This window comes from Fukomys damarensis, unplaced genomic scaffold, assembly GCF_012274545.1.
Source record: "Fukomys damarensis isolate Sample0158 unplaced genomic scaffold, DMR_v1.0_HiC HiC_scaffold_26, whole genome shotgun sequence".
In the NCBI taxonomy this organism is placed as follows: domain Eukaryota; kingdom Metazoa; phylum Chordata; class Mammalia; order Rodentia; family Bathyergidae; genus Fukomys; species Fukomys damarensis.
Window position 1 is genome coordinate 35825765 of NW_022900938.1, and position 24275 is coordinate 35850039.

The 24275-nt window shown below is 38.1% G+C and overlaps 1 protein-coding gene across 2 annotated transcripts in view; it reads right to left on the bottom strand.

The window, feature by feature from the left end:
• Upp2 (uridine phosphorylase 2) overlaps positions 1-17306 on the bottom strand; it is a 35381-nt gene extending 18075 nt beyond the window's left edge. For both annotated transcript variants that reach the window (XM_010606783.2, XM_010606784.3), the window contains exons 1-2: positions 17056-17306; positions 6278-6395 (exon numbers count right to left, since the gene is read on the bottom strand). In XM_010606783.2, coding sequence (XP_010605085.1) covers positions 6278-6395; positions 17056-17117 — 180 coding nt within the window. In that variant the 5' untranslated portion in view covers positions 17118-17306. The remainder of the gene's footprint in view (positions 1-6277; positions 6396-17055) is intronic.
• Positions 17307-24275: the final 6969 nt, after the last annotated feature.

Here is a 24275-nt window from a genome sequence, read left to right on the forward strand (position 1 = left end):
GCAAGGACATGCAGTTTTATGTATCACATTAGTAAAGAAAGTCACAAAATTATCCTAAATGTCGCTATTGTTCAAGAAGTTATTTCTTTCTTTTTTGTTTATAGTATCATTAATCATCTTATATTAATATAATCAGCCTACGGTAGGGGATTAATGTAATATATGCTTAGTATGTAAGTACTGAGAACATGGAATGTAAGTAATATGAAAACAAAGGGAGAATTACTGGTTTCCCATGTGTTTTCTGATTCTGCATCCCCAATCACAAGCTTTTATTTTAAAATGTACTGTGATAGCTTTAAGCTATAGAGGAATCGTGTTTAACACTTCCAATTTCTCATTCAGGAGAAATTCTCATGGAACAACCCTTATTATGAATTGGAATTTTACTGCAAGAGCTCACCTATTCCAGTGATTTCTGTTTGTTTCTGTTTTATTTTCCTTTAATATCTCTGAAATTAAGATATATTGCAACCTCATATAATAAAGTCTGATCACTAAATTGGTAGTTACTTCCTGATAGAAAGTAGATGCCAGTGGCCTTTTGACAGCAGGGATGAGCAGCCAGCCGAGTGAGCACAAGTCAGCCATGGAGAGGATGAGCAGCAGCAAAATATCCCAGAGTCAGGAGGAAGCAGTCCACAGATAGCAGCAGATACAAAGTCACACAGAAACTCAAGCTGAGCATTGCCGTACAGAGTGTGAAGATGTTCCAAGGCAGGAAGAGGTGGCCAGGGGTTGGAGGCCTGCCCTGGGACTTAGGTATACTTGTCTTTGAACCTCAGCCACTCACTGATTAAGCAACTTGCTCAATGTTCCCAAATGTAATATCTATGTGCCTCAGACCATCATCTCCAAAGAGGGAAAACACAGAATTGCTCGGGGCGGGGAGGGTTTGTTGGATAAAATGTGACTGTATATAACAAAGGACATCCTACAAGAGTGGGCACCTTCTCTGTGTCTCGTCAATAGTGATTAGTATTTCCAGTGTTATGTAATAATTTCCTGGCCCTCCTTTTGAGCTTGTTCATTGTTTCTATATTGTAGAGTTTGTACAAGTGAAGCTGATTTGAGTTCTCTAGCAAGGAAAAGGCAGTTGGTGGTTCCTGGCTGAGGTGGGCACATTGGGCAGAGCATCAGAAGAGGGATGAGAAAGTCCTCACAAAGATAAAGATCTGAGGAAGTATCTGACTGGGGTTGTAGCGTGAGCACCCCCATTCACAAAAATAATAAACTGTTAACTATTGGGTGGTCTGATTACATGATACATTCTGTTTCCATTTAGCAATAATTCCTGGGCCGCACAAGCTCATTCTTAATTATGGAATGTAATTGTCCTTTCATCCAGCCCCTCTGCTCTTCATCTGCCCCTTGTTATTGTCTTTCCTGTGGCTTTTTAGGAGTTTCTCTGTTGGATACTTAATCCAGTAACAAACTGCAATGGAAGTCAGCCATAAAGGTTGGGTAGCAAGAGGATAAGATCTCTATTTAAAATGAGTTTTTCAATCATTATTGATTATTTGTGGACTTTGCTTCTCTGTTCGTATGGATAGTTAAGTTTTGGCTCAAGATCTAAGTGTAAGAGGGCCTTTTCATTTTTTTAAACAAAATACGGTAGAGTGAAAATAACTGCACCGTGTGGTACCAGTGAATGTAAATTATAACTATTTGGATTGACCATAAAACCAAAGCAGATGTTAGAATAACTTGTGGTTTGAGTTCTTCTTTGAACTGTCGATATTGCTGTAATCAACAGGAATTTCTGAATGTTTCTGGAGAAATAAAGATGGCATGTATAGACAGAAGCAGCTCAGTTCTCAAAGACTTCCTCCTACACCAGACTTTCTAAACATCACCTCTAGTCAATTTTCAGTCCGGCTGCTTTAATGAGAAGCAAAGCATGGCTAAAGACCACCAACTGACATTGACCTTTGGTGACAGTTACTGTGATTTATGTTTCAAAAAAAAATATCTCCCTGGTTTTATCAAAGCTCGAAATGCTTTAAGGGAGAGTCAAGTCACTACAAAAAATATGGAATTTGCCTGATGATTATCAGAACAAATTCTCCTTCAGATATCCCCACTATCTTGACAGGCTTGACTTTGCCATTTTTTAATTGTTCTAATACATAAATGCAGTTGGTATATTTGATGTGCTGACACAGGAGTATAAACACCTTCAAAAGGCATTATATACCAAGTTTTATAAAGTAAAGACTTTGCATGGTACTTAAAGTTTCTAAGACTAGCGAGCAGCAGTTAGTGACTTCTAAGATACCTATAGAAGACATTATAGAAGATATATTTGAATGTTGTTTGAAAAATAACTCCTGAAAGAGATCCTCCACTGTATTTCAATGGTTTGATTCTTTCCCATGAGTATGGCAGATACTAATGAGCTATTTGCCAAAAATGTTTTCCTCTTCTTTCTGGGCACATGGCAATTCTTAACTTCCCAAGCTCTCTTCCAGTTAGATGAGGCCATATGTTGAGTTCCAGCCACTAGAATATGAGTAGAAGTGATGCATGCCTTTTGCAGTTCAGGCCCATGGGAATCTCCCTTATTACGGGGTATGTTGGTGATCCAGCTGCTGGATGGGGACTGGCACCCAGAAAAACTGCAAGCTACTTCTTGAAGGTGACAAAACAACAAGAAGGGAGGAGCCTGGGTTCCAGAACCACCAGTTTGAGGGAAGCCATCCATGAACTAGGACTACTTGTTTTCTACTTAATGTGAGCAAGAAGTAAATATACATTGTGCTAAGATTGTGATATTTTGCAGTGACAGATAGCAATATAGTGAGGACATGAAGAAAATAAGGGTGACTGTCAGAGTCTTTTAGGTTGAAACTTGTATGTCCAGAACTCTCCTTTCTTTAAACAATGTCAATAATAATGGTCATCATTACTGTAAAGGCAAGGGTGAGTTTTCAGGTACAATTCATTATGTTCCCTAGTCAGGATTGCTGTCCTGAGATTTAAGGGAGTAAATAAATTGAGCCTAGAATGTTCTTATTCAATGATAAGAATGCACCTGGAGAAAGACAAGGCCAAGAAAAAGCATCTGTGAAAATAAATCAAATTTTACCTGCTGCCTCTAAAAAATTCTGGCTTAGGTTAAACAGCCAGCTCTGATCATTTGAAACCATGTCACCTGCTCCTCACTCTACACACACACACACACACACACACACACAAACACATTTTTATCTCCAGTCAAAATGGTCTAATCTAATCAGTAGAGTTGCTCTTTGGAGGGAGAAAACAGATTATAAAAAGTGCATTCTTTTATGCAAAAGTGAATCTACTGAAGTTCCATATCAGATGGCTGGAAAGTTTGGAAGGCTGGACAGTAGTTTATGACAATGAAAATAAGTTTCTGAGTGGGAAATAAGTGCAGATGAAAATCAAGTCAGGCACAGAAGTAGAGAATGAAAGCCTCACTCCTGGGCTTGTAACAGAGATGAGGGGAGTGTGTGTGTGTGTGTGTGTGTGTGTGTGTGTGTGTGTGTGTCTCATTATTTTCATCTCTAGACTAAGTCTATTGACTTCCTAGAAATTAACAAAGTACCAAAGTGCTGGAAGAAAAATCACTTTTTTTCATCAGAAAAACTCAAGATTTAGTCCCAACTTATTCACTTTCCAGCTGTGTTGTGCCTATTATTAACAGATAAATAATAATTACGTACTTTATGCATTTGCCTGAACTCCAGTTTCCTCATCTGGAAATGGGAGCCAACAGCTCTCAAACTGTGTCAAACACAGCTGTCAGACTGGGACTTGAATGGGATACAATTTCACATACCATACAGAGTCAGACACACAGAAGGCCCTCCATCAATGGTGGAGGAGAGACAGACGTGAAGAAAATAGATCATTCTCTGTCTTAAAAATATGCCCTAAGTCTCTTTAACTTATTAACTAATTCATAATTTAGTTTTTTAATTATGATGAGCCTTTTATTCATCACAATAATCCCTAGATAAAGGTCCTGGGAGAACCACTGTGAGGCAACTTGATCAATGATTCCTAGAGCATAAGCATCCGAAAAGGCAGGAGGGAGAAAAGGCGAAGCAGAAGATGACAGAGGCCACACAAAGGCAAGGAGCAGTAGTCTGGAGACGGATGGAGAAAGGGCCCATCACGCTGCTGGTGGGACATCTCCCCACGACCTTGCACCACACTCTAGGAGCGAGGGAGGAGACAACTCGGCATCTACTGAAACCAAGCATCACAGGTCTATTTCTTCTTTTCTTCCTTCCTTTTCCTCCCCTTGTTTACCTCACCCCTCCTTCTCTTATTCTTCTGCCTAACCTCTTCCTCTTCTCCCATCTTCCCTTGGATTGATGGACTATTCGGGCTCACCGTAACTCAGAAAAGGCACCTGGTACAATAAGCAAGAACCCTAGAAACTGGATTTGGAAGAACTTGGTCTGTGCCCAGCTCTGCCCCTCCGTAGTACAACTTTAGCCTTTCTGAACTCAGGTTCATTGTTCTATGGAGCAGGTCAAGACTTGCTAACTCCAACTCCAAGAGCTAATGTGACAATTTCATGACATAGTAGATATGAAAACTATTTGTATTCTTATAATCAGTAAAGGAGCAGAGAAAAAGCTGAAAACTGCACAATTCTCCATGGATGGGACTATAAATATGTATAGGCCTTTTTGGAATTTTTTTTCTTAAAAGTTCATTCCCTTCTTTCCTTTCCCCTCCCTCCCCCTCCCTTTCCCTCCTCCTTTTGGACTTTTAAAACATGGAAACAAAGGTTTTTTTGTAAATAGGGAGGGAGGGAAGGGGAAAGGGATAAAAACAAGAATCAAGAAACACTATGTACAGGTACGAATTCCCAATGAGGAATTTATAACTAAAATATACCAATAAACTTATTGAATTAAAAAAGAGTTCATTCCCTTTTATCATTTTGATGAATTATCCTAAACACACCTAAATGTACAAAATACTTAGTAACAAAAATGGCCACTCAGGTCTTGTTTATAATGCAAAATATTTAACATGAAACTTGATAATAGGCTTTGTAATTTATGACACAGCCACTTTACCTCTGTGAACAATGTGTTTTAAAGAAAATGCAATAAATGAGAAAATATTAATGTCAGAAAATTAAATGAGAAATGCAGAGCACAGAGATGTGTCACTTACGATATTTTAAATATATCCATTAAAAAGGATTAATATAAAAGAAATGGGTTGACGAATAGTTTCTTTGGTGTGAAAAACTGTAATAGTACACAGGATCCTAATGTGACAATTAATAATGTGAAATAGGAAGTAAAGGGCTAAAGGTGTAAGGAAAGTGGGAAGGGTGGGGGAGAGGTAATAAGGGAGAGGAAAAAAAAATGAGAAATTGAAAAAATGGAAATAAAGTGTTTGTAAATGGGGAGGGGAGGGGGGGTGAAGGGAGGGCAGGGACAAGGGGAAAAATGAGAATCAAGACCTATTATGTAAAGGTACAGAATCCCAATGATGAATGTAATTGTATTGTATACCTAGATTGCACCAATAACCTCAATAAAAAGAAAAAAAAAAAAAGAGAAATGGGTTGATGGTGTGTTGGGTTAGGTGTGAGTCTATGGCCATACCACCCTGAATGTGCCGATCTTGTCTGTTTAGGTGTGAGACTATGAGGTGTGTTTTTAAAACAATCATTGTTTTTTTAATATTATCCTAATTTTAAATAATGAATATGAATTGCTTTTATTATTAAACTGTATAAGATAAAATAAATTATACAGAAATCCAATTTTCCTGGCAATATTATATGAACAATTTTCTTATGAAGTAAAAAAAAAAACACCTCAATAATATGAACTATTGTGTAATGATTATTTTCAAGAAGTAGATTAATACGGTATTGTTAGTTTTGTTGAATTCTTTTATGACTTAATAAAATGAGAATTAGTGAGGTGCTGCAGTAAATGTGGACATTAAGTACTGAACCGAATCTGTTAAAACATAATGAATTCTGAGCATCCAGCAGTAATGTTAATAAAGTTGCATTTGTCTCCAGGAGCCCGTGGAGCCGAATAATTATGCTGGCATTAATTTTAGTTTGGGAACCAATACCTTGACAGGGTGGAAATAATTGTACATGATGTTCACTTTGCAAGTTGTTTCCGAGAGTTAGTACAGCCCTACTTCCCATCAGGACCTCTGACATTTCTTTAGCCAAGAGTGTAAAGTTTATTTGGGGAAAGTAAGAGAAACATTAGCAAAAGGAACACAATCATTTTTCTGCAGTTAGAAATATTCTTACCTTGACATCCCCAAACATTGCTGGTAGATTATGTGTTTTTGTTCCTAAATCCAAGTGATAGAGGATGTCTTCATCCATAGTATCCAGGTAGGGATTTTTAACATGAACAAATCTTTTCCTGGAAAACACACACACACACCAAAGAGGATGTAAAGGAGTTTGGAGAGAAAGCACACAAAAGAGAAACAGCCATAATTGGCACTAACTCAAATACTTGACACAAGCCTTCCTTTGTATTCAAATATGGTATAACAATGACAATAATAATGTATGATATTTGCCATATATTTACTATGTGCCAGAAATAAAATTATATATGAAAATTGTACAGAGGCATGAACTTGAATGTAATAAATACATTAACTTATTTACATTCGTAACTACCATATTATGTATTATGTAATATTAGTAATCTGATTTACAAATGAAGAAGTCAATCCTTACAGAAGTTGAGAAATCTGAATATACACCATGTGTATTATAAAATAGTCATCTCTACTCAGTTCCATTTTGCCCCTCTTGGTCTTCTTTCTCTGCACAGAAGGTCATTTAATATACAGTATCTGGAGTCAGATTGTATGGGTTCCGGTACCAGTTCAGCCACAAAGTTACTAGTTGTGCAACCTCGCATAAGTTATCTTCGTTCTTTCATTTCCATGTCTGTGTAATGAGTACAGTGAAAGCAATTCCTTTGTAAGCTTATTGTCTTAAGTGCTGAACTGGATATGTGTAACATACCTGATGACCTGATGTACACTGAACACTTAATGCCAGATCTCATTATTATGCTTCCCAACATGGTGAATCCACAAAGTAATAGTTTTAGTGATAGTAGAGTGTGGCGAAGAATACTAAAATTCTTTCATTTAAGTATGTATAAAATCTAATTCTTTTTCCTCCTGGGAATATTGCTAAACCACATTCCCATTTCTCCTTTAGTAAGATGAGGTGATATGATTGAGTTCTGGCCAAGGGAATGTGGGCAGAAGTGACTTGCCTACTTCCAGGCATGGCTCTGGTAAAAGTACGGGGTCTCTCATCAGCCGTGTGAAGTAAATGCTCCTCTTTACCCATCAACCTATCTTTCACTGAGGATCAAGTCACTGATCTCTGAAACAGCATTAGCCTGCACAAGCAATGAGCCAGTTTTAGTTTTGATCAAAACACTTAGACGTGATGTTTGTCCCTTTAGAAGATTTAAGTGAGAAGTAAGTGTAACAGGATGATGGAGTGGAAGGGAAGAGATGAACAGGCTCATGGAGAGACTGAATTTTAGCATAATGGGGCAAAGAAAGAATGAATGGGCCAATAGCTCTGAAGAAACAAAAATTCGGAACTAAGAAAAGAAATGCTCAAAATCAGCCTGGAGAAGTGTGGCTAAAGAGTTTAATGGTGAGTGACAAAGTGAAATGATAATCTTAACAAATATGAAACCAAAAGAATATAAAACTGTTGCAATAAGTAAAGTGAAACTTAAAAACAGAAAGTAAGATGAGAAGGGACCTTCAGGGTAGAAACTGTACTGTCTAGTGGCATTTTTGCACCAGATACCAGCGAAGAATGCAGGACAGGGTACAAAAGAGGCAAAGGAAGGACATGCCTGCCAAAAAAAGGGGACCATAACTGGAAGGCTTTACAGCTGTCCTTGTGTCAGCCTGGCCTTCCTTACTGTGCAGCTCAGCAGCTGCCTGTTTACTCCTGGCACCCTGGGTGCCACGCCCAGCCTCAGCCTGTGGCTGCCAGCCCCCACGCCTCCCCACTGCAAGGCTTTGCCCCTGTGCATCCAGGGTCCTGCTCAGGAGACATTTCTCTACCTGTTCACTTACTTCTTTGCCTACTTCTCAGCTTTCCGTAGGGCTTTGTGTATGTCTGTGTCTGAGTGTATGTAAGTACATAATCTCTGATTCTTGGAGTCTCTTTCAGCTCCACAGACCCTCACTTCTTAAAATTTATTGTGCTTAAAAATCATCTAGACAAGTCCTCTTTTAGAAACCCTGGCTCAGCACAGGGTGTGTATGTGTCATTTCTAACAAGCTCCTCACTGGGCTGTGGGACATACTCTGAGTTGCACTGCCTTCGAAAACCCCACAACCATCCAAACAGTCACCTTCTTTCTACCTAAGGCCACCAGCCCAGTGCAGACCCCTGTCATGGCAGTGCTACCTGGACCACCTATCTTTCCTCTCTTGTTTGCAAAAGCTATCGAATGAAGACAGTAGCTACTGCTATGGAACAGGCCCTAATTCCATCTAATTTGCATTTACAAAGCACATACTCCATGGCCTTTGGTTATTTCAGCACTAATTATATACTACTCTAATTATGAGTGATAATAACTTATAAACCCCCTACCACAGTGGGTCTGCATAACTTTCCTAAAAATCATCCAGGACTTTTTTTTTTTTTGCTCCCATTTCCCTTGAAATATTTTAAAACATTTTAACAAGCCTTGTGACTATATATCCTCAGTGATTCTCATCTTAATTATGCATTCAAATCACTAAGAAGATTTTTTAACAACACTGGTGACCAAGTTCAAATTAATTTAGATTATCTAAAGGTGTTTTTAAAGTCTTGCCAGATGATCTGATATGTAGCCAAATTTGAGAACTGCTTTAAGTCTTTCTTCCTGAAACACTCTTCCTGCTTCCTTTTCATAGTTTACTTATCATAATTCCACTCCTTCATTCTTCAAGGTCTGATTTAAATATCACCTCTTCCATGAAGCCTTTCCAAGCATCTTCTCTCCCCAATCAATGTTACCTTTTGCCCTCACTCTGCTCCTAAAGCATATGTCTTGCTAATTCTGTTAGTGTCACACATTGTAATTTAGTTAACTTTCTGTCTCGCCAGAAAGAGCAGATTCCTCCTGCAAGCTGTCTCATATATCTTTCTTTAATCCCTAAACTTAACAAATCCTATTTAACATAATTTAACTGTTCAGGAAGTGGAACAAAATACTATTATTCCTCCTCTAAAACATTAGAAAAGTAATATTCTTAGTGGGTCATGCCTTGTTTACAAAATAAAGTATTCCATGATGTGGCTACACTTTACTACTTCAGAACAGGCACCTAAATCTCAAACCAGGACACCTCCTTTCCTCAAGCAAGAAGACATTTACCCACAGTTCCTCCTGGTAGGATCACAGAAGCAGCAGGGTCAACAAAGCCTGGACAGCTTGTGAGAAATGCAAAATCTGAGACTCCACTCTAAACCTGCTGAATCAAAATCTGCATTTTAACCAACTATAATAATTCACAGGCATATTAAAATCTGAAAAACATTGGTATCCACTTTCTCTTCCAAATTCAATTACACTTTCTATTTCATTCTGCCAAAACTATTTTCATGATCTGGAGATTTTCCTTTGGACTCCCAACTGAATCTACAGATCATTGCCTTATAAACAAGTCCTAGTCATCTACTCTAGTGATTCTAAACAGTAGTCACACATTAGAATCACCAGAGGGAGTCTCAAGAGTGTTGATAGCTGAGCCCTATCTCTAGTTTCTGATTCAGTGGGTCAAAGAGACTGGATCCTTGGTGTTTTAAAAATTACTGACTTACTCCACTTTTCTTATCTTCAAGAAGAAAATTTTAAACCAGCACAGTCATTCATGGTGCTCTTTTATATTAATCATAATACTCCTGTTAATTCATCTGGTGCTATTCTTTAGATTTGCTTGATTTTTTGCCCAATGTCTAGTGACTCCTCCTTCAATATATTTGGAAAGAAGTCTGCAGACATTTTTTGTCCCATTGGTACTTCTAAGATGATCACTCTATCATTGACCAAAAAAGGGGAAAAAAAAGGCTTGTTAGCTATTTAGAGTCTTTTCTGGTTCCATATGAATTTTGGATATGTTTATTCTATTTCTGTGAAAAAATGATACTGGGATTTTGATAGGAATTACATGTAATTGCAGATGGCTTTGAGTAGTAATGCTGGAAGCATCATAATCTTTGATTTCAAAATATATTATAGAGCTATTATAGTCTAAACAGTATGGTTAAAAACAGACACACTGAACAATGAAATGGGACAGATAGCCCAGAAATAAACTTTCATATTTATAGTTAATATTTAACGAAGTTGTCAAAAGGATACTGGGGAAAGGATAGTTTCTTCAATAAATAATGTTGGGAAAGCTAGATATTCACATGTAGAAGAATGAAATTCTCCCCTATATAAAAATGAACTCAAGGGCCAGGGATTTAGCTCAGCAGATTGGTTCCCCAGTACCAAAAAAAAAAAAAAAAAAAAAAAAAAAAAAAAAAAAAAAAAAAAAAAAGAACTCAAAATGGATAAAAGATTGAAATTTAAGACAAGAAATTGTGAAGCTACTAAAAAAAGAGAGAAAAATCTCCACACACAGCATTGGTCTTGGTAATGATGTTTCAAGTAGGACTCAAAAAAAAAAAAAAAGCAGGTGACAAAATTTATTTTAAAAAAAAGACAAATGGGATTGTATCACACCAAAGACAATCTACACAGCATAGAAAACAGTTAACAGAGTGAAGAAATAACCCAAGGGTTGGGAGAAAATATTTGCAAACTATGAATCCAATAAGGTAATATCCAAAATGTATGAGGAACTAAAAAACTAAATAGCAAGAAAACAACCAGTTAAAAGATAGACCAAAGTCTTCTGAACAGTCAGTCTCAAAGAGATACAAATAGCCAAAAAGTAGATTTTAAAATATTAAACATCACTAATCATTTTGAAAATGAAAATTTAAACCGCAATGAGCTCTCACTTCATATCTGTTAGAATGGCCATCATCAAAAAGACCAGTGAGCTGGAATGGTGGTGCAATGCCTATAAGTTCATCTATCCAGGAGGCTGATTTGAAAGGGTGACAACTTCAAGGCATGCCTGCACAAAGTACTAAGACTCTGCCTTGAAATAAAATAGTAGAAAGGGCTGGGAATGTGCTGGGAATGTAGCTCAGCAGCAAGCAGAGCACTTGCCTGACATGTACAAAGCTTTGGGTTTGATCTCCAGCACCACCAAAAGAAAAGAAGGGGTTAAAAAAAAAGGTCTGGGGATATAACTCAGTGTTAGAATATTTTCTGGCATCCACAAGGCCCTGGGTTCAAACCCCAGTATAGGGAAGGAAAATAAAGGACAAATAACAGCAAATTTTGGTGAGAATATGGACACAAAGGAACTCTTGTATACCACTAGTGGGGACATAAATTACTTCAGCCACTATGGAAAAGAAATGGAGGCTCTTCAAAAAAGCTAAAATTAGTAAGATTGTAAGATCCACAAATTCTGCCTCTAGGCATACATCCAAAAGAATTGAAATCAATACATTGAAGAAAGATTCAGCTCCCATACTGATTTCAAAATTACTCAAAATAGCAAAGTTAAAAGGATCCATCTAAATGTCCTTTAGTGGATGAATGGATAAAGAACACACAGTATATAAACAAAACAGAATACTATTCAGCCTCCAAAAATGAAAAAAAGTCTGTCATTTGTCACAAAATGAATGGAACTAGATGACGTTATGTTAAGTGAAATAATTCAGGCACAGAAAGACAAATATCACAAGATTTCTCTTATATATGCAATTTTAAAAAGTCGATTTCATAGAAACATAGAGGCAAATGGGAAAAGAGAAAACACTGATCAAAAGGAACAAAGTCTCTATCAAATTGGAGGAATAAGTGATCTACTGCACTGTACAATAACCATAGTTAATAGTAATGTATACTTCAAAATTGCTTTAAAAATGGGTTTTTAGTGTTCTCACTACAAAAGGGAGTTGATAATATGATGGATATAGTAATTAGCTTGATTGAATTTTTCTGCAATATATATATAGATATATATAGATATATCTATATATATCTATATATATCTTATTCATATCCATATCTTATTCAATAAATGCACACAATTATTATTTATCAATTAAAGCTAAACAAAAGGTTTTAATTCAAAAAGGAAAGGGTGGGTTGGGAAGTCATGCTAAAGTCAACCTTCCATGTAGTCTGGGCCCCGATCCACCGCGGGAAGGACAGCCAAGCCCTCCCCCACCCAGAGCCCCCATCGCTTCAGCACCAGGAAGGTAGCTGTGCACCCCCACAACTCCCCTACCCCCCCAGACCTCCTGATTGTGCCAGTCTTTGGACCCACTCTGCAGAGGGAGAGGTGGTCATAAAGGTATTTTAAGGAGTTCCCAACTTTAAACATCTTTAAAGAAAGAGCGTGGGAAACCTGTAGTAGAATGGTGTGGAGTTCAACCATTCAGAAGGTTGGGGAACTTAAACTGGGCCTTGCAGCCCATGGTCAGTTTGCATCATGGGGTTCAGCTATCAGCTAACTGAGATCAGGTGTCTTGCATCCTAGCTCTGTCTGAGCCCCTACCCTAAATGGTAAATATACTATATTGAAAAGTTTGTTCAATGCAGAAATGTTTTGGACTACTTCTTGATTTCAATTTAATCCAAATGGTTTAAGGGTGATAGACCAGTAACTACCACAGTTGGTCAGTTTCCAAGTTGTGCTTGTCATACTGTGTAGCTGATTGTATCAGTTGGGATGAAGGATTGTGGTTGATTTGATGAGCTATTTTCTCTGATGTTATGAAGATGAGAATGTCTGTGGGTCATTAAAGACCCAAAAGCTAGGGCACAGCTATATTAGGAAGATTTGGATGATAACCAAGGTCAGCCCGAAACAAAAATAAAAATAAGAAAACACTTAAGCAAGACACAAAGACAGACTTCCAGTTCACCAATGTCAAACAGTAGGGCAAATGAGTATGAAAAGGCCAATAGTGAAGCACCAGGACACCCTGAACTCAAAGCACAGAAAGTAACAAAACAGATGAATCAGGCTCTGGAAAAATTGAAAATGGAAATAATTTCCCAGATAACCACAGAGATAGTGAGCAAAATGGAAGTCATGATTCGAGACTCTAGAGCAGAAACTGACAAAAAAATAGATGAGCTCAGGACCACGATAGAAGCCATGAAGGCCCAGCATAAGAAAGAAATGGAAAAAATAAACGCCCAACATAGGAAAGAAATGGAATCCATAAAACAGATTCAAACAGATATCCAGGAGATTAAACACTCCATTGAAAGTGTCAGCAACAGAATAAAAGAATGCGAAGATAGGCTTTCAGATATAGAAGATAAGATTGCAGTCAGTGACCATGAAAAGAAAGGTCTTTTAAAAACAGTAGGGGATCATGAGAAATAGATCCAACAATTCCTAGATGATACAAAGAAGAATAACATAAGACTGATAGGAATCCATGAAGTAGCAGGAGAAAATACAAGTGACTTAAAAAAGCTGTTCACAGAATTAATGACAGAAAACTTAGCAAACAGAGAGGAAAGAATTTGACATTCAGATAACTGAGGCATATAGTACCCCAACTAGACACAATAAAAAAAAATCTACACCTAGACATATAATAATCAAGATCCCAGAAACCCAACAGGAGAACAAAATACTACAAGCAGTAAGAGAAAAGAAACAAATCACATGCAAAGGAAAGCCCATCAGAATCACAGCAGACTTTTCAACACAAACCCTTGAGGCAAGGAGAGCCTGGAATGAGATATTTCAAGTACTAAAAGAGAACAAACTTCAACCTAGACTGATGTATCCTGCAAAACTCTCTTTCAAAATAGATGGGGAAATAAGATACTTCCACGGCAAAGAACACCTGAGAAACTACATGAATACCAAACTAGCACTACATGCAATTCTAAACAAGATCCTAGAAAGGGACAATAAAGGTGACAACACTATGAGGCCCAACAGAGCAAATCAAATAGGCAAGGCAAGAAACTAAAAGGAGAAGGTGAAAAAGTAAAAAGAGTCAACAAAAGGCCAATAACATGTCAATAATAAGTCAGTACATATCATTATAACCATCAATGTCAATGGCCTCAACTCACCAATCAAGAGAAACAGAATGGCAGAATGAAATAAGAAGCAAATTTCAACAATATGTTGTATACAAGAAACACACCTAGTGCAAAAATAAACCCATAGACTGAAAGTGAAAGGATGGAAAACAATTCTCCACATGACAGGAGCCCAGAAAAAAGCAGGGGTAGCAATCTTATTCATAGACAAAGTAAATTTCAAACCTAAACTAATTCTATTATTACAGATGTAGGATGGTACTGTATCATACCTCTGTGAATGTAAAATATCTTGTACCTGCTTTATGATATCTAGTAGTGACCATGCTTTATCAGAGCTATATTTAATGATATTACTCTAGAATGTTCTCCTTCCAAATGATGATTAAGATGCTAATAAAAAAAATGGTGCCTGGTACCACAACAGCAACAGAACTTTGCTGTTTTCTGGGTATTATTCTTTTCTTTTTCTTTTTCTTTTTTTTTAATGGAGTGTGCTGAACGTCTATAATTTTGTTCAGATGACTGCAGAACCTGGAAAAGCTGTTGCTGCTATTGATGCTATATACATATATATAATTTGAATTTTTGGAAACTTTAACTGTGCTGTCAACTTTGGAAAAAGTTATCCCAATGTACTGTGTTGAGTTGGCATTGTACAGAAATTAACAGCCATATTGGTCTAGAAATGTTAATTTTTTTCTCCATTTGTACAGGGGTAATGCACTGTATTAAGTATGTAAGGTCATATCTATGTGGGTTTTATTACAGAAACTAATAAACTATTCTCTAAATAATGGAAAAAAGAATAATATAAGACTACAAGAGCAAGAAGCAATTTAAATATGTTCAGGGACCATTTTCACCTTATGAATTAAGGATTATTTTAATTTTACATCATTGCCTTTTCTCTTTTACTTTCCTTTGTAGTTTTATTTTAGGATTCTCTATTTTTAATGTTCACATAGAGATTTCTTTAACTGAAATACCAAATAGTTTCTCTGGTGTGAAAAACTATAATAGTACACAAGATCCTAATGAGATAACTAATAATGTGAAATAGGAAGTAAAGGACTAAAGGCGTAGGGAAAGTGGGAAGGGTGGGGGAAAGGTAATAAGGGAGAGGAAAAAAATATGACAAAATGAAAAAATGGAAATAATGTGCTTGCAAATGGGGAGGGGAGGGGGGGTGAAGGGAGGGCGGGGACAAAGGGAAAAAATGAGAATCAAAACCTATCATGTAAAGGTACTGGATCCCAAAAATGAATGTAAATGTATTGTATACCTAGATTGTACCAATAAACTCAATAAAAAGAAAAATAATAAAGTCAACTTTCCATGAATGTGGCTATTACAATACTTTGATCTTTCTAAAATACATAATTTTTACTAAATAAACTTGCATATACTATTTCATCCCCAAACTTTCTTTGCATTTTCTTTTTTTCCCTAACACACAGGTTAAAGCGTTAGCAACCCACAAATTATACCTCATAATCAGTGTTAAATATTGGTCACCAAAGATAAGTGCTGGCTGGGAAGAAATTGTTCCATTTTCCATTACCTTCATCATATTTTTTCTTTTTTTTTTCCTCTCCTTGACTTCTCTGAAGAAATGAAGGGAGTGGGCGGAGCTCTGTTTGGTTTGGGTAAATGGAGCATTTTCTGAAATGCTGACACAAAAATGGCAAGACATTTCACACAACTCTCAGTGAAGCACAAGGAACTTGCATAACCTCCTTGAAGCTCATGAAGATTAATACTCTATTATGTTCTGTTAAGCCAGGGCAGAAATTGGAGCTAAATTTGTAGGCAGCTTTGGCAGATTTATGTCTACCCCTGAGAAGAATAACAACCATGGTATTTTAGAAGTGAATTCAGTACAAAGTCCATCACAAAACATATGAAATCACTTTATAACATGCTGCAACATAGTGAAATCTCTCATAAGCACTGGGAGGTCCTTTAATTATTTCTCAGTTACAGACCATCGTCGTGTAATTAAAGGCTGAACTCCATAGTGAATTCAAGCTGAACTGGAAATTTGTGCATTCCTGAGGGTTAGTTAAATTATTGTGTGTTTTTTTGTACCTTCTTTTGCCCCCATTCTTTCTTTTCTTTTTTTGTTACATTTCCTTCTGTTTTAATGAGTTTAAAGAGCCTCATCTAGACTGTGCATAGTGTATTGGACAACACAGACTCTGAAGCAAAATAAAGTCCATGGTGGATTCCTGAACCTTCCCCCAGCTTCACGTCACTACTGACCATTTCTCCCACACAGGGCAAGAGGACATGCTGATGTGGGTGAAGGAAAAAGGCAGGTGTGTCACAGTAGGAAGGGTGTCAGGTGCACTTTGGCAAATTTAAAGAAAGGGTCTGGAGTGGAGCTCTGTGGTGGAGCATTTGTCTGGTATGGGTGAAGCCCTAGTGGCCCTCAAAAAAAAAATGAGAGAGAGAGAGTGTGTGTGTTTTTGTTTTTGTTTTTTGAGATAGGGTCTCACTATGTAGTTGAGACTGACCTGGAACTCACTATAGCCCAGGCTGGTCTCAAACTCACAGCAATCCTCCTGCCTCAGCCTTCCAAGTACTGGAATTACAGGAGTGCACCACCATACCCAGCTGGTTTTTGCCCCCATTCTTAAATGAACCAACTCTTTCCTTTCTGCCCCTTGCAATAAAGAACCAATAAATGATGCTGTTATTGGAAAGAAAATGTGCATTGGTTCCATTTTAATTGGTACTGTAAGCTGTATTCCATCTACATTATGACTAAGCTTAAGAAATTTATACAGTGATAGAGGGGCATCATCTTAGCATTTAATACAAAATGTAAGGAACATCCACCTGATCAAAACAAATAAAAATCATAATTACTCACCCATCATATGTATTCCTGTCAGGTCTCAAGGATCTATTAGAAGCAGGTAAAATAGAAGCCATACTTTATATTATGTGGATATCAGTAAAGAAAAATACTGCAATTTACTATTAAATTATAGATCTAATCATAATAATTCAGGTTCAGGTTTGAATGACACCTTCACTAAAAGGTGTTATGCTTTCTTCTAAAATTATTAATAGAAGTCTTCACTTAGAATTTTAGACCCTCCTGTTAATTCAGAAATACCTCCTGACACGGCCTTTTATACTGCAGCACAGTTCTCAGAGCACCATGTTCCCAAGAAGATAGGTTCCTTTGGAAGGTGTGGCATCCTATATCGTAACCAGGTTGGTTAGCTTGCTAACTGGTGATCACAGCACCCTTCCCTAAAACATGACGTTGGTCCCAACATGGGTTGCATGAGGTGCACAAACTTATTTGCTTTGAGACAGATGTGTTTGAGTGCAAGTCCTCTTTTGATTCACGTGCTGATTCTACCAGATTAGCTAAAAAAAAAAAAAATGTGTTCAATACGTGTGAGAACTTTCAGTTCCAAGTACCTCATTTTCCCATCCCCATCCCACCCCTCACCAGTTTATTTTCATCCTTGTAATCACAAGCAAAGAAAGCATCCAAAGTCAGGACCTCAGAACGCCCATTCATCTGAACTTTGCCCATTCAAGTTCACCCAAAAGGCCTAGTAATTAAACAAACTTGTTTCCCAGGGCCTCTTCATTTAGTTAAACTCTAGGTTGACTTTAAAATCCACTAACCCATGTTTTGGTGTCAGTCCCAGTAGAATAATGAATTTTAGCCTAATGTTTTTGAAAAATAGAATTTTTTTAAAAATCTGTGAATTTGCTGCTTGTGATTATGCTTCTCACCTTTCACTGGAAGGAGGGACTTTAGCGGATCTTTATTTTGATCTATTATTTTCTGGCTCCCATGACAATCAGCTGGTGACTTCCAAGCAAATTAGAAACTAAACTGTTTACAAAGGCCAAGTAGGAGCAAATGTAAGGCACTTCACTGGGTGCATGGATTTCTCCTTAAGAATAACCATCAGGAACCAAATGTTCCCATCATTACTGGAGTCCCTAGTTACAAGTTGATCCACTTCCTGGTGATAGACTTGGCAAACTCCTCAGATTCCATGCTGGCCTCTTCTAGTCCATCTCAGCCAGCCAGCAGAGTTTTCAGAATGAGAAGGAAAAATAAGGATGTCTATGTCAGGAAATCACCGTAGCCTAAACCTGGCTATTCTTGTTCTTTTTTTTTTTTTTTCACATTACTGTAATTTTTATAAATTTTAAATTGAATTTATTGGTACATTCTAGGTAGACAGTACAGGTACATTCATTACTGGGATCTTGTACCTTTACATGCCAGGTCTTGGTTCTCATTTTTTCCCCTTGTCCCCACCCTCCCTTCACCTCCTCCTCCCCTCCCCACCTTCAAACACTTTAATTCCATTTTTATATTTTCTCATATTTTTTTCCTTTCCCTTATTCCCCTTTCCCTATCCTTCTCACTGTCCCTACACCTTTGGTCCTTTTCTTCCTAGTTCACATTGCTAATTGTCCTGTTAGGATCTTGAGTACTATTTAATTTTTTCACACTAGAGAAACTATTCAGTATTTACTCATGTGTGCCTTATTTATTTCACTTAGGAGTATATCCTCAATATGTATCCATTTACATATGAATCAACTTTATCATTCTTTATGGCTGAGTAGTATTCCATTTTATAGAAAAACCACATCTTCTTTATCCAGTTTCCAATTGATGGGCAGATGGGCTGTTTCCAAGTTTTAGCTATTACAAACTGTGCCACTATAAACATTGGTGCACATATATCACTGTGGTATGATTCTTTTAATTCTTTTGGAAAGATACCCAACAGAGGGATGGCTGGGTCAAATGGAACATCTAATCCTAGTTCTTTGAGGTATCTCCATATTGACTTCCATAGTGGTTGCACCAGTCTGCACTCCCACCAACAATGGAGAAAGGTTCCTTTCTCCCCACAACAGTGCCAACATTTGTTGTGTGATTTCTTGATAGCAGCCATTCTTTGTGGGGAGAGGTGAAATCTCAGTGTTGTTTTCATCTGCATCTCTCGAATGACCAGTGATGTGGAACATTTTTTTATATATTTACTTGCTGTTTTTATTTCTTTGTCTGAGAAATGTCTGTTCATTTCAGATGCCCATTTTTGAATTGGGTCTTTATATTGGGGGGGCTGGTTGTTTTTAGTTCTTTATGTATTAAGATAGCCTCTTTAATAAATGGTGTTGGAAAAACTGGATCTCAATCTGCAAAAGATTAAAACTAGGCCCTTATCTGTCACCATGCACTAAATTAAAATCCAAATGGGTTAAAGATCTAAATATAAAAACAAAAACACTAAACTTGCTGGAAGATAAGTTAGGCAGAACTCTGGAAGACATTGACATAGGAAAAGACTTTATGAACAAATCCTCAGTAGCACGGGAACTAGCCGAAAGAATCAACAACTGGGATCTCATCTTATTAAAAAGCTTCTGCACTGCAAAAGAAACCATGAACAGAACTAAGAGACAACCTACAATGTGGGAAAAACTTTTTACCAGCTGCTCCTCAGACAAAGGACTATTCTTGTTCTTTTGAAAAAAAGAGAGACAGTTACACTTTTGCCCAAGATACTCCCAAATCCCTGAGGAAACCTATTTTGGAAAAGGTGATGACAATCATGAGGCAAAATCAGCCTGAATATGTGTGTTGTCTTTTTAACCTGGGCCAGTGATTCCTGCTTTTCATTTATAATTCTACATATGTCTCTTACCTTGTGACTTACCTCAAGCTGCTCTACCTGCTGGTCTTTCTCAACCATCACTGGAAATTTTCTCAACCTTCCCACCAGTTGCCACTGGGACCTGCATACTTTTATTTGGTATTCTATGCCATAGCTCTCCATTTATCTTTAGGCTATAATGAGGAAGACCACCAAATTCCAGTCTGGCCTTTAGCACTGCCTCTGACAAGTGCAGATGTTAGCTAATTAGGTAAATGTTAGGTAATGAATTACATCAGTGAATTAAGTAGAGTAATTAACATATCTGTTTCCAGTGCAGGTTCTCTCAACCAATGACCTTGGTTGCTAACAGTTCTAGACAGTGACAAACTAAGCTGTACGGGCTCTGTATACCAACTCTCCTAGCCACTAAGATGAATGGTCATCATTCGAATGAAACTCAGAATAGTCTTGTGGAGCTTATAAAAATAGAGTATTAATTAATATCTTCTGAGCAATCTAACATTATTCTTTCCAGTTTTCAGTCTTCTTGAAACTTGATCTGACTTTTACAGCAGGTTGTTTCTCAACATTTTCTTTCTTTGACTACGTTGCAAAAGGCCATCACCCTACCCAGCTGGGAAAAGGTTTTGTTTTTAGAAAGCATGTACACAGGAGTGTACAAGGCCACTCAGGGTCAGCCACAGAATTTTTTTTTAATGCTATGTGCCAGCAAGGCTGCATGACTGGACAGTCTTGAGGTCAGCAGGGTCCTGCACCAGCTCACCAGATCCATGCTCCACGGCTTCTGGCATCTGCGGATACACTTCACTTCCCCCTTCTTTCCCACTGTGCCAGAATTTTCCTATTCTTGTTCCCATGACAAGTTTCCATCTAGCTTAATTCTGCCTCTGAACCCCTGCTGTTGGAGTCCTGGCACTAAATGGCCACTAAATGGCCCTAGGTCTCCCGCGGCTGGTTGGCATAATTTCTACAGAGTCTGCGAGACTTAACGTGGGGACTTAGAACCATCTCCCCACCCCCTAACAATGCTCTTATCGCTCTGGGGAGAGGTGTGGCTGAGTCTGGAGTTCCCAGAACCTTCCTGGGCATCCATCCTAGGCCAGGGACTATGAGAAATCCTGAGAGTTTGAGACCTATGGTGTCTAACTTAAAGGGATTTTCTCCACAGTGGTGAAGAGCGGTGAGAGGTAAAGAACACGACACACACTATACAAACTTAACAGAGAGGCACAAAAGCCAGACTGGGGGACACAGGCACCTGTAAGGATGGTGTGATACCTAGGCTGAGTCCTGAGGAAAGACGTAGTCCTGAAAACTGCCTCTGTGCATGAGAGTAAGCAGAACACGAGAGGCCCTGGCCTGGGGAACAATGTATAAAATACAGAGAGGCAACAAAAAGAGTACCCAATTCAGTGAGCTTTTATGAGGCTAGTTAGTTTTTATTCTCAAGTATTTTCACTAGAATTTCTCAGATGGATCCTTGGTAGCTTTCAGTTTTTCAGGTTTCTGATATTTAAAGGCAAGAAAGAAAGAAAAGCCAGAACAGGGTTTTACTAATTATAACTCACTTTAAATATTTACATTTAATGAATGGAGATCTTAACTCTTTCAATAGTTTAGTTTAACTGTGCTATTCAAAATTCATTGTTGGGCTCATTTTAAAAAATTCTTTAACTCAGCACACACTGTAAGTTTTTTCTCATTGAGTTTATTGGTACTTTTTAAGCATACAGTATAGTTACATTCATCATTGGGATCTTGTACCTTTACATGACAGATCTTTGTTCTCATTTTTCCCCATACCCCTCCCTCCCTTCACCCGCTACCCTCCCCTATTTACAAAGGCTTTGTTTCCATTATTTCCTTTTCTCATATTTTCTCTTTTCCTATTTCCTTTCCCCTACCCTTCCCACTCCCCTACCTACTGTAAGTTTAATGGAACACAAATTTAAAAGTGCTTTACTGTCTGTTCCCCTTCAGCGCAATCATCCTTCTCTTCTCCAGAACCAATCCCTTTGGACCTGGAACACACATACACTGCAACCTCAAACTCCGAGGGAAACAGGATGAGAATGCACAGTACTCGTTTATGTTGCTCCGCTGATTTTGACGGGTCTCTAAGAGTAAGGATGGGGTACCAGAACCTGTCTTTCCATACTGGACTCCCCTGACTCCACCATTTGGCACAGGGCTGTTTTGAAAGAGCTGCAGACATATCTTGTGCTGACTATTCCAATGCTATGCAGAATACTTATTTTTTTCATTTATTCATTCAATAAATATTAACCAAATATACTTCATATTCCAAAAAGCATAGGAAATGCCTGAAATAAATGAATGAATAAAACAGCTCCTGCTTCTCTGATTTCTTCTGTGAAAATATTGACATTCCATGAATAGAGAAGCTACAACTTATCATACATTCCAATTTTCTTTATGTTGAAATATATTGAGTAAGTATGTCTTCAGCAGTCTCTTCTTGTCAAATAATAAAGCTCTCTTGGGTCTTTTGATCTTTCTTGAAGTGCTCATTTTCTAATACACACACTGTAACTGCCTCAACTCCTTTATGCAAGGGGAGAGCTATTTAATAATATGCAACTCTGCCCACGTGGTGGTGCATGCCTGTAATCTCAGCTACTTGAGACGTTGAGGTAGAAGAATCTCAAATTTTAGGCCAGCCTGGGCAACTTAGTGGGACACACTATCTCAAAATAAAAAGGGCTCAGTACTCTTGGGATTCTGTCACTAGTACCATAAAAAACAATACAGACAAAAACCACTATTCCTTCCTTCAAAGTATAGATGTGTTAGAGTTTAACACTGGCAAACATGTGCAGAGAAAATGTATCTTATTATCACCTATTTAATCTTACTATGTCCAGCTTCCTTGAAGTTTGAGCAGAGGCAGTGACTTTAAACTTCTCAATTAACCACCTCTTTATGTATTTGCTTACAGTCTCAATAGAATATTTTCTCTCAGGTCTTTGCCCTATCTGATTTCTGACTCCTGCCTGCTGCTCCTACTATAGGACATCTACCACGTAAGGCAGGTAGGAAGGGGTTTTCTGGATTTCTCATCAATGAGGAAGCAGCACTTCTGGTTCTGTGTGCAGAGTTCATGGTCTAGTCCTTTGGCTCTGCTCTGAGGGGGCCAACCGAGCTCTGTGCCCTGTTTGGGGAGGGATCTGTGGTCCCTTGGGCATAGCCGGTGAGCTTCCGAAAGGCTTCTCCAAGATGCAGCCAAGCCCATCCATGTGTCACAGAGCACAATGCCTGCACTCTCCCCACCATGAGGGATGTGGGTCTGAGTCGGCGGTGGAGCTCTCCAGGAGACTTGCAGCCTCACCTGAGTTACACAGAAGGGTGCAGCACCTGGCTCCAGAGTTCTCAGGCTGAGCCATGTATCACTGCATCTGTACAGCACTGTGTCCCTTGGATTTCATCCCCGAAGGTAAATGGTAACCAAAGGCCTTGGTCTGCTTGTCCTGGCTGTTCTGCACTCATGGTCTCAAACTAGAAGGTGAGACCCTCTTTGTTCATTTTCTCCATCTTAAGTGAACTTCCTTTAATCGTAACCTGAATTCTCCCTGGCTTCTAGCAATCTCTGTCTTCTAGTTCACTAGACCTAGGTTTTGATGTTGATAAAAGTATAATCATATCTAAAAATCTTTATTTTTTTCCACTCACATTGCCTTACTAAGAACTCAAAATTCCTATTCAAAGAATCTCAATTAACTCCCCCCTCCAATTCTATCCCCCAGCACACAGATAGGAATGTTGAGAAAAGGGCCACCTTCACAGAAAGGAGCTTAGTAACATGTTTCACATGTATTTGATCTATTATAAATTACCATAAGCAATGCGGGACTGCATCCCTAATACAAATACTATGATATTACAGTGTTTGAGTTGTTCTTCTAGGTATTTTTCCTTCATGATTCTGCTCAAATGCAGAGTTCTGTCTATCCTAGACTCATCCAGCAAGGCCAGAGAGGTGGCAGGGGAAGGCTTTGCCAAGAGAACGTTCCTTTTAGGGTGGATGCAGTGGGGGCTGACTAATGCCGTGGTGAGGGGAGGATTTCGGCATCCTCCAGCGCTTGCACAGGACCAGTCTCTTGTTCTCAGTCCAAGGGGATGTCACAGTCGCTGTGGTCATTTTGTAAAAATTTTTGTAATTGTGCTTGATATTCAGAACTATAAAACAATAGCATATTATCTGGTACCTACAGAGCATCAACATCTGGACTGTTTATGAAGTGGAAATGAGCATTGGGAAAATAACTCTTATTTACAAAATTTTATTTTTTTCCATAATTACATTTTACAATATTTAAAGTAAATGTGTAAAGTATTTATAAAGAAATTTCTTCTTGGACAATGGTTTAAAATACGAAAGAACAAGTTTCAGGTAGTGAGG